This window comes from Clupea harengus, chromosome 3, assembly GCF_900700415.2.
Source record: "Clupea harengus chromosome 3, Ch_v2.0.2, whole genome shotgun sequence".
Lineage (NCBI taxonomy): Eukaryota > Metazoa > Chordata > Actinopteri > Clupeiformes > Clupeidae > Clupea > Clupea harengus.
This window is the reverse complement of record NC_045154.1, coordinates 12,712,444-12,724,140: the sequence shown is the minus strand read 5'-3', so window position 1 is coordinate 12,724,140 and position 11,697 is coordinate 12,712,444. Positions and strand designations below refer to the sequence as shown.

General features: G+C 45.1%; 1 protein-coding gene across 1 annotated transcript in view; it reads right to left on the bottom strand.

Moving 5' to 3' along the window:
- Positions 1 to 387: 387 nt before the first annotated feature.
- Positions 388 to 11,697, bottom strand: part of fkbp4 (FKBP prolyl isomerase 4) — a 12,435-nt gene continuing 1,125 nt past the window's right edge. The window contains exons 2-10 of the mRNA XM_012840042.3: positions 10,641 to 10,785; positions 8,081 to 8,223; positions 7,465 to 7,585; positions 6,110 to 6,266; positions 4,883 to 4,973; positions 4,706 to 4,789; positions 2,225 to 2,410; positions 1,400 to 1,657; positions 388 to 981 (exon numbers count right to left, since the gene is read on the bottom strand). Of these exons, the coding sequence (XP_012695496.2) occupies positions 910 to 981; positions 1,400 to 1,657; positions 2,225 to 2,410; positions 4,706 to 4,789; positions 4,883 to 4,973; positions 6,110 to 6,266; positions 7,465 to 7,585; positions 8,081 to 8,223; positions 10,641 to 10,785 (1,257 nt within the window). The 3' untranslated portion in view covers positions 388 to 909. The remainder of the gene's footprint in view (positions 982 to 1,399; positions 1,658 to 2,224; positions 2,411 to 4,705; positions 4,790 to 4,882; positions 4,974 to 6,109; positions 6,267 to 7,464; positions 7,586 to 8,080; positions 8,224 to 10,640; positions 10,786 to 11,697) is intronic.

Below are 11,697 nucleotides of genomic sequence, written 5' to 3'. Positions count from 1 at the left end.
TGTGTGTGTGGTGAGGGGGTGTGTGTGTGTGTCTGTGGTTGTGTGTGTGTGTGTGTGTGTGTGTGTGTGTGGTGAGGGGGGGTGTGTGTGGTTGTGAGGGTGTGTGTGTGTGGTGAGGGGGGTGTGTGTGTGGTGTGTGTGTGTGTGTGGTGAGGGGGGGTGTGTGTGGTTGTGAGGGTGTGTGTGTGTGGTTGTGTGTGTGTGTGTGTGTGTGTGTGAGGGGGTTTGTGTGTGTGTGTGTGTGTGTGTGTGTGAGGGGGTTTGTGTGTGTGTGTGTGTGTGGTTATGAGGGGGTGCGTTATTGATCACATGGCTTTAGCAAAGAAACAGGTGATCTTCAATCCGAGCAAGAGTGCAAGCATGCGTGTGTGTGCGACTGTGTGTGTCTAGTGCATATGGGAATAGATTAGGTGGGAGGGTTGCAGCATCCCCTACTGCTGTCAGTCAGGCAAATTAACCAATCACACGTGGGGGCGGAGTGGATTAACCAATCACACGCGAGGGCAGAGTGGATTAACCAATCACACGCGAGGGCGGAGTGGTCCAGGAGAGCGATGGGCAGTGCAGTAGGAGGGGTCTCTTTGGGACGTCACTTTTCATCCTTCAAAGCCTTCAAGCAGACACACACCAGCTAGCTGCCTTTCCACACACACACACACACACACACACGCACACACGCACACACGCACGCACGCACGCACACACGCACACACACACACACAGCGAGATGACAGAGCTGGAACAGTACTGTTGATTGCTGCGATCAGACGCACAAAGCAGATACAAAAAAAGAAACAAAAAAAACAATAAAAATAGGGACAGTACTGATCTTCATGCACACACACTCAATGTCTCTCCCACACTCACACTCACACACACACACACACACACACCCTGTCAGACACACACTCATGCTGCAGTCTGCTCTGCGGCTCCATTCTCCGCAACATCCATGGAGTCTCCGTCGCCGTTCTCCTTGCCCTGAAGAAAGAGTTCAAACCAACATCAGCATACTCCTGGATGTGTACTCTGTCTGTCTCACTGAGATTCAAACATCAGCATCAGGATGTGTACTCTGTCTGTCTCACAAACATCAGCATACACCTGGATGTGAACTCTGTCTGTCTCACTGAGATTCCCCAAATAAGCACTTCACTTCAGCGCCACTACTTGTAGTAGACCCAGTAGTGTAGTGACCTTTTGTCTGCATCCCAAACTCAACCTATTCTAAAGGAGCTTGGTCAGTGGGGCATCCTATAGTTTCCTAGTTTCTTTGTTTTGTTATTGTTGTATTTTGACATTGCTATAGTGTGTTATGTTATGTTTGTATTTATAATTGTTGCTGACCTTTTGTCTGCATCCCAAACTCAACCTGTTCTACAGGAGCACGGAGCCTCACCTTGGTGTCGTCCATCACCTTGGCGTCCCTCTCAGCGAATTTCTGGAACATTCCGGCATAGAGACGCTTGTCTTTCTCGTGCTGCTCCTTGATGTGCTTCTGGCACCCCTGCACCTGGGCCTTGGCCGCCCGGTTGGCGGGGTACAGCTGGGTGACGCGGGTGAAGTCGTCGCGGGCGCGCTCAAACTCCTTCAGGCCGAACAGGGACTCGCCGCGCCGGAACAGGGCCTTCTCGTTGTTGGCGTCCAATTCAAGAGCCTGGACACACACACACACACACACACACACACATTATAATATGCTTTAACAAGGATGGTGCATCCAATTCAAGAGCCTGGGGGTGTGGGGGGTGGAGAGATGGACTCACTTCAGCAATAACACACACTATAGCACGCTTTAACAAGGGTGGTGTGTGTCAAACTCACTTCAGCAATAACACACACACACACACACACACACACACACACACACACACACACACACACACACACACACACACACACACACACACACACACACACTATAGCATGCTTTAACAAGGGTGGTGTGTGTCAAACTCTTCTTTTCTTTCTCACATCACTGCAGCGAAGGCGCTCTGCTTAAAAGTACTTTAAAAGCCCTGGAGAGTCTGGGGGGCGTGGGGGGTAATATGGGGTGGGGGGCGTGGGGGGTTAGGGGCGTGGGGGTTAGTTACTCTTCCTTCTCATTTCACTGAGTGGGGGACGGGGTCATCTTACACTTCCTCAGACGTCTTACTCTCTGCCTCATTGTGTGTGTGTGTGTGTGTGTGTGTGTGTGTGTGTGTGTGTGTGTGTGTGTGTGTACCTTGTCACAGTTCTCCAGGGCCTGGCTGTGCTCCTGCAGCTTCAGGTAGCACATGGCCAGGTTCAGGTGAGCAGCTAATCGCAAGGCCTTGGCCTTCTCTTCATCCTCCCCCTTCAGCGCCGACTCGTGCTCCAGCCAGGAGATGATCCGCTTGTACTGCACAGAGGCCTGCTTATACTTCCCATCCTACACACACACACACACACACACACACACACACACACACACACACACACACACACACACACACACACAGACACACACGGTCTCACATTAACACGCCAGTGATTGTGTTCATAAATGTTAGGTCCAGTACATTCTGAAATAACATCCAGAAAACAAACTCATCACCACACCAGATCAAACTTATAAGTAGAACCTACATTTGCACCAGCAATGTGTGCCACTGAGTACTAACATCCATTGATGAATGAACATATCATTACAAATGCAAAACCAATTAGACACAGACTCGAGACCAATTAGACACAGACTCAAGACCAATTAGACACAGACTCAAGACTGGCTAACTGGCACTGAAGCAGTGTGGGCAGTACAGGCCTTATATATGCAGTACAGGACTTATATATGCAGGACAGGCCTTATATATGCAGTACAGGCCTTATATATGCAGGACAGGCCTTATATCTGCAGTACAGGCCTTATATCTCCTTATATCTGCAGGACAGGCCTTATATCTGCAGTACAGGCCTTATATCTCCTTATATCTGCAGTACAGGCCTTATATCTCCTTATATCTGCAGTACAGGCCTTATATATGCAGTACAGACCTTATATATGCAGTACAGGCCTTATATCTCCTTATATCTGCAGTACAGGCCTTATATATGCAGTACAGGCCTTATATCTCCTTATATCTGCAGTACAGGCCTTATATATGCAGTACAGGACTTATATATGCAGTACAGGCCTTATATCTCCTTATATCTGCAGTACAGGCCTTATATATGCAGTACAGGACTTATATATGCAGTACAGGCCTTATATATGCAGTACAGGCCTTATATCTCCTTATATCTGCAGTACAGGCCTTATATCTCCTTATATATGCAGTACAGGCCTTATATATGCAGTACAGGCCTTATATCTCCTTATACCTGCAGGACAGGCCTTATATATGCAGTACAGGACTTATATCTCCTTATATATGCAGGACATTTACATTTAGTCATTTAGCAGACGCTTTTGTCCAAAGCGACGTACAAGGGAGAGAATAGTCAAGCTACGAGCAATAGAACCTGGTGTAACAATAAATACTACTTTACATAAGAAATAGAACAAAATGAAATAAAAAAGAAAAAGAAGTGCAGAATGTAACTGCTGTAATTGCAAGTTACGCACTAGTCGAAGTGCCAGTTAGGACGGGAAGTGCTCTCTGAAGAGTTGGGTCTTCAAAAGCTTCTTAAAAAAAAAAGCTTCCGTACTTGCACAGACGGCAGTGCCAAACGACGCTCACTAGAAGAGCGCAGCATCCTGGGTGTAACATTTGCCCTTACAAGAGCATTTAGGTACAGGCCTTATATCTGTAGTAAAGGCCTTATATCTGCAGTACAGGACTTATCTGCATCCTGGACAGCAGAGTGATTAACCAACACACACATAGAATCATAATACTCTTCTGTTCCGCTTTCCGTTTTGTTTTTCATTAATAACACTCAGACACACATCATGAACCAACCACACACACACACACACACGCACAGACACACAGAATTATTCCAGAATTGCGTTCCTTTCAGAAGCAGAAGTACAATGAACCTTGGAATTGATGAGGAAGCAATATTTTTTTAAAGTGTGGTCTGTAGCATAAACTAAATTCCAAACGGCACCCTCTAGTGGATTTGAATAAAACTGCAGGACAGATGAATTGCGGACCACCTTGAAGTACTGTGTGCCCTTGTCCTTAACGATGTGTGTGTGTGTGTGTGTGTGTGTGTGTGTTTCACCTTAAAGTACTGTGTGCCCTTGTCCTTAACGATGTGTGTGTGTGTGTTTCACCTTAAAGTCCTGTGTGCCCTTGTCCTTAACGATGTGTGTGTGTGTGTGTGTGTGTGTGTGTGTGTGTGTGTGTGTGTGTGTGAGCTTCACCTTAAAGTACTGTGTGCCCTTGTCCTTAACGATGTGTGTGTGTGTGTGTGTGTGTGTGTGTTTGAGCTTCACCTTAAAGTACTGTGTGCCCTTGTCCTTAACGTTGTCTGTGTGTGTGTGTGTGTGTGTGTGTGTGTGTGTGTGTGTGTGTGTGTGTGTGTGTGTGTGTGTGTGTGTGTGTGTGTGTGAGCTTCACCTTAAAGTACTGTGTGCCCTTGTCCTTAACGTTGTCTGTGTGTGTGTGTGTGTGTGTGTGTGTGTGTGTGTTTGAGCTTCACCTTAAAGTACTGTGTGCCCTTGTCCTTAACGTTGTCTGTGTGTGTGTGTCTGCGTGTGTGCGTGTGTGCGTGTGTGTGTGTGTGTGAGCTTCACCTTAAAGTACTGTGTGCCCTTGTCCTTAACGATGCCGCTCTGTTCCAGCTTCTCATCCGTGTTCATCTCCCATGATTCCTTGGCCTGTGGAGTGAAGGACGAATCTTAAATCAGACCACTCCTTCACAATGTCAACATTACTGAGTGGGTCACTGGATGTGTGTGTGTGTGTTGTACCTTCTCAAAAGTAGTTAGCTTGATTTTATACTGCAATGTTGCTCCCCCTGGGATATTGAATTTTGCCTTTCCAGTGCTTCCAAAGCCATACCTGAACACACAAACACACACACACATTACATTACCTGAACACACACATCACCTGAACACACACACACACACACATCACCTGAACACAAACACATTACATTAAATGACCTGAACACACACACACACACACACACATTACATTACCTGAACACACACACACACACACACACATCCCCTGAACACACACACACATTTACATTTAGTCATTTAGCAGACGCTTTTATCCAAAGCGACTTACATATGTGCGACTTACAATGTATACACATTTTACATTTACACTGATGGCACACTGCACATCAGGAGCAATTAGGGGTTTTGCTCAAGGACGCTTCGACAGGGAATCGAACTAGCAACCTTCTGATTACTAAACGACTTCTCTACCACTGTACCACTGACACACACACACATCCCCTGAACACACACACACACAAACATACATTACATCACTTGAACAATCACACACACCATACATTACATTACCTGAATACACACACACAAATGACATCACCTGAACACACACACACAACATACATTCCATCACCTGAACACACACACACACCATACATTACATTACACACAATTAAACACGTCTACCCTTCAGACTCTTCTATTCTAAGCAACCAAGGGTTCAAGGTCGTGATGCTCATACTGACAGATGCATGTGAAAGTCTGAATGTGTGTGTGTGTGTGTGTGTTTGTGTTTGTGTGTGTTTTTCACAGGTGCTTTTTGAGTTCAGGCACGATCATCACCACACGTTCATCAACACACTTCACATTCATGTGTGGCTCATCAGGTAGCTGATTGATCAGGATGCCAACAGCACCAAGACGATGGGCTGGTACCCTATCAGGTAGAGTAGCTGATTGATCAGGGCTGATTGATCAGGGTGCCAACAGCACCAAGCTGATTGATCAGGGTGCCAACAGCACCAAGGCGATGGGCTGGTACCCCAGGGAACACGCACAGGCTACTGATGAAAATGTACACCTGTACTGTAAGTTGCTTTGGATAAAGGCATCTGGTGCTAATAATAACTAAATGTAATGTTGTTTGTGTCCTGTGAGACTGGAGTATGAGCGCGCACACACACACACACACACACCACAAACACACACACACACACACCATGAGCGTACTTTGGTTTGACGGTGAAGAGGGCCTCCTCGCCCTTCTCCATGTTCAGCAGAGCCTTCTCCACGGCGGGCGGAAGGTCCAGGTTATCACCGTCGCCCAGCTCAAACTTCAGCTCCCGCTCGTCAAACACACGCTCCTCATACCGGCCCTCAATGCTCACTGAGGAGGGGAGAGAGGGAGGAGGAGAGAGAGAGAGAGAGAGAGAGGATGGGTAGAGAGGGAGAGAGGAGGAGGAGGAGAGAGAGAGAGGATGGGTAGGGAAACAGACAGAGATAGAGAGAGAGAGGAGGGGGAGAGAGAAAGAGAGAGAGAGGATGGGGAGAGAGAAAGAGAGAGAGAGAAAGAAAGAGAGAGAGAGGAGGAGAGAGAGGATGGGTAGGGAAACGGACAGAGATAGAGAGAGAGGAGGGGGAGAGAGAAAGAGAGAGAGAGGATGGAGAGAGAGGGAGAGAGAGAGAAAGAGAGAGAGGAGGAGAGAGAGGATGGGTAGGGAAACGGACAGAGATAGAGAGATAGAGGAGGGGGAGAGAGAAAGAGAGAGAGAGGATGGGGAGAGAAAGAGAGAGAGAGAAAGAAAGAGAGAGAGAGGAGGAGAGAGAGGATGGGTAGGGAAACGGACAGAGATAGAGAGAGAGGAGGGGGAGAGAGAAAGAGAGAGAGAGGATGGGGAGAGAGGGAGAGAGAGAAAGAAAGAGAGAGAGGAGGAGAGAGAGGATGGGTAGGGAAACGGACAGAGATAGAGAGATAGAGGAGGGGGAGAGAGAAAGAGAGAGAGAGGATGGGGAGAGAGGGAGAGAGAGAGGATGGGTAGGGAAACGGACAGATATAGAGAGATAGAGGAGGGGGAGGTAGGATGGAAGCTTTTCATGGATGATGCCTGTAAGGACCCTTTCCTGTTGGGTGTGCTGTAGCTATGGTGACCATCTCCTGTTGGGTGTGCTGTAGCTATGGTGACCATCTCCTGTTGGGTGTGCTGTAGCTATGGTGACCATCTCCTGTTGGGTGTGCTGTAGCTATGGTGACCATCTCCTGTTGGGTGTGCTGTAGCTATGGTGACCATCTCCTGTTGGGTGTGCTGTAGCTATGGTGACCATCTCCTGTTGGGTGTGCTGTAGCTATGGCGTGTGCAAGTGTGTAACCTTCTACGGTTCCCCCACAGGGCTTGATGAAACCTTCTGTGTGAATGTGAGAGAATGTGTGTGTGTGTGTATTTTCTACCACAGCTCTCTCACTAAAACCCTAATACCTTCTACAGCGGTCCCCTCAATGGGATTGCTGTTAACTTGTGTGAGTATGTGTGTGGGTATGTATGTTTGCAAGTGTGTGTGTGTGTGTGTGTGTGTGTGTGTGTTTGTACCCTCAACAGCGGCTCCTTCGTTGGGCTTGCTGTACCCTTCTCCTTTTGTCAAGATCCGCCGGATGATCCCTCCATCCTCTGCCTCAGTGATGTCCTCCCCATGGAACTCAAAGAGCTCCACCTACACACACACACACACACACACACACACACACACGAACACGCATGCACGCACACACCCACCCACACGCGCACGCACACACACACACACCCGAACACACACACACACACACCCCCACGCACGCGCGCACACACACACACACACACACACACACACACACACCCGAACACACACACGAACACGCGCACGCACACACGCGCATAAAAAGCATTTCCATTTTAGTAATTTCACAGATGTGTATATTTAAAGTGACAAGTAGTATGCAAATGTACATTTGTATCAATATGTGTGTTACCTGGCTATAATCAATATGTGTGTTACCTGGCTATAATCAATATGTGTGTTACCTGGCTATAATCAATATGTGTGTTACCTGGCTATAAAAACATTCATTGCCAAACAACTAATTTCCTCCACATCATCTGATCTTTGGATGATGCCGATTGGTTGCAAGAGGCTGTCAATCATGCTGCGTGTATCCTGACTGGCTCTCACCTCAAAGACGAGTGTGGCGTTGGGTGGGATCTTGGGGGGGCTCCCGGCGGCTCCGTACGCGTACTCCGGTTTACACACCAGCTGGCTCACCTCCCCCACCCGCATGGTCGCCACGCCGATGTCCCACGCCTTGATCACCTGACCTGCACAGCAATCATGTTAGTACCATCAGAGAACACAGCAATCATTACTGTGGTTATTACCATCAGAGTACACAGCAATCATTACTGTTGTTATAACCATCACAGAACACAGTTCATTACTGTGGTTAGAGAACACAGCAATCATTACGGTGGTTAATACTATCAGAGAACACAGCAATCATTACTGTGGTTATTACCATCAGAGAACACAGCAATCATTACTGTTGTTATAACTAGGGATGGGTATCGTTTGGTTTTTATCCGATACCGGTACATAACCGATACTTTTAAAACGATACCGGTGCCTAAACGGTGCCGGAACCGATACTTTTATAAAAAATAAAAAATAAATAAATAACAAAAATTACGATTGACGACATTTAAGAAAGGCTTTTTTTATTGCCAAATATATGAACTGTTTAAAGTAGATTATATATATAAATAAATACAAAACACTTTTTAACTTAAAACTTAAATAATATATGAACTGTTAACAAAAGTTTAGACTATACTTAAATAAATACAAATAAATACAAAACACACACACACACACACACACACACTACAGCTTCAATACTTCAGCAATTCTTTTGTAGAAATATCAGCATATTTGCCTTCTCCGGCAAAATGCGACACCTTTCCTGACTAATCGCATGACCTGCACAGGAGAAAACCCTCTCCGATGCTGTCGATGAGGCCTGTACACACAGATATGTATCTGAAAGTACACAATTAGGGATGGGTATCGTTTGGGTTTTTTCCGATACTGGTGCTAAACCGATACTTTTAAAAATGATACCGGTGCCTAAACAGTGCCTGAACCGCTACTTTTTTTTTTTAAAGCACAAAGCGACGATTGACGACATTAAAGAAAGACTTTTTTTATTGCCAAGGCAATTTTTTTTCTTCAAATTGAACAATATATGAACTGTTTAAAGTATATTATAAATACATACAAAACACTTGGCTTCCAACTACAGCTTCAAACTTTTTAACTTCAAACTATGAACATTATATTAACTGTAAACAACAGTGTATAGTATACTTAAATAAATATAAATAAATACAAAAAACAGCTTCAAACTTCTTTTGCAAAAATATGAGCATATTGGCCTTTGGAGTCAAAAATGTATTATTTTGTTTGCATTTATTTCATCATTTTATGATTTGTTTATACCTATCTTTTCTATCTTGTTTATAGTTACTCTTGTTACTTGAACACACTGAGTACTAGAAAATGTGTACTGCCCCTTTAAGAGACTACCGTATATCTCCGTATATTTTTCAGTCTTCGGTTGCTGATCTGCCGTTGACTCTTGCCTTCTCTCCCCTCTTTTCACGCAATTATTTTTGTTGCATTTGCTGCACGTCGCGATGTTTGAATCTTTTTGTGCGAAATACAGCCACACTTTTGACCGTTTACCTTTCGGTATTTTCTCTGTTAAAAGGTTGATGGCTAGTTTTGTTTGTGCTTGCCTGCTCTTCACTGTCATATCAGAACCGGTTCCAATACAACCGGTACCTACCCGGACCGAAATGCAACGCATATTTCGGTGCTTCATTTCGGCATTCATCAGATAAGTCTGTTGCTATGAAAACACCAATGAGCGTGAGCGACACAGGACAAAGTTTACATTGGGAGCTGGGGCAGTTTTACATGTGCCCCACAGGATCTGCCTAGCGACCGTGTTCAATTGGCTCAGGCACCGAAATGAAGCACAGAAATCTGCGTTGCATTTCGGTCCGGGTAGGTACCGGTTGTATTGGAACCGGTTCCATATTGGTACCGGTTCTCGGTACCCAACCCTAGTTATAACCATCACAGAACACAGTTCATTACTGTGGTTATTACCATTAGAGAACACAGCAATCATTACTGAGGTTAGAGAACACAGCGATCATTACTGTGGTTAATACTATCAGAGAACACAGAGAACACAGCAATCATTACTGTGGTTAGAGAACACAGCGATCATTACTGTGGTTAATACTATCAGAGAACACAGAGAACACAGCAATCATTACTGTGGTTAGAGAACACAGCGATCATTACTGTGGTTAATACTATCAGAGAACACAGCAATCATTACTGTGGTTAGAGAACACAGCAATCATTACTGTGGTTAGAGAACACAGCGATCATTACTGTGGTTAATACTATCAGAGAACACAGAGTACACAGCAATCATTACTGTGGTTAGTAAAAGCTGACAAAGCTGCTTGGCATTATGAACACAAGTAGTATCATATTATCATATAATAATACTATATTACTATAATATAATACTACTATAATATAATCATATGATATAAATAAATGGGCCTGCTGGTGCTGGTCCATTGCTTCGTAAAGACTCTATGTGTGTGGGCACTTTGAGTTGTATGAGCTTGCTGTGGAGAGAGGATAGTGGACGTACCTTTGCCCAGCTCAAAGTTGAACTTGTCGTCGCGGTCGCGGCTCGAGTCGAACTTGCTGCCGTCCAGCAGCGTGCCCACATAGTGCACAAACACCTTATCACCCGTCATGGGCATCTCGCTGCCCGTGCCCTCCTTCTTGACCAGCTGCAGGGGGCACACAAACAGCACGTCATCACTAACAGACATACGAAACAGCACGTCATCACTAACAGACATATAATCACTAGTGTTGGTTCAAAGAGCACACAAACAGCACATTATCACTAGACATACGACCACTAGTTACAGTGTTGGTGTCACTGTAAAGAGCACAAAAACAGCACATTATCACTAACAGACATATGATCACTAGTTACAGTGTTGCTGTAAAGAGTACGGAAATACATATCACTCTTTTCTTTTTTTAATTGAGGCTCCCTCCAACAAGTACACTTCATAACTCATTACATACAAGTCAGTTTGTGCGATTTATACAAATGATTCAAAGCTAAAAAATAAAAAAAAGAATTTAGAATTATATAATTGTGCAATATAATTTGATCACTGTGAGACGATCCTCATCTCAATTACTCACGTCATACTGCAGGTGTTCTGTCCACCTGCGATCTGTCAATCAAGTCCAGCATCGCTCTAGCTAATGGCAACGAGTCTAGAAGGTTCTGCCGCTTAGCATTGGCGGCAACATTAGACAAATACAAACTCTGGGTAGTAGATTGCTGAGATGACTGAATATATAATTAAAGCTTTTGCTCGTATTCCCCATCAGTGTTATTCTAATGAAGAGTAAGACGGATAAATGGCTAATACGTTAATTTACTAGAACTTTCTAGAAACGTTGGCTGGGGTTCCCTCCAAACCCGCCACATGGACATCCACTATGAGACAACGTTAAGATTGAATTGAAGAGGGACCACTTTCATGTTTGTATGTTTATTTGTAGCTACAATTCAATGAGACCTCGCCCAGGATCGGGCTGAAGAACCATGTTGTGGTAGTTTTGCCAGAAAGGTTGCAGTTTCGCTTTGCCAAGGAGGGCAAGGTCTGGGCTAGCCTGGT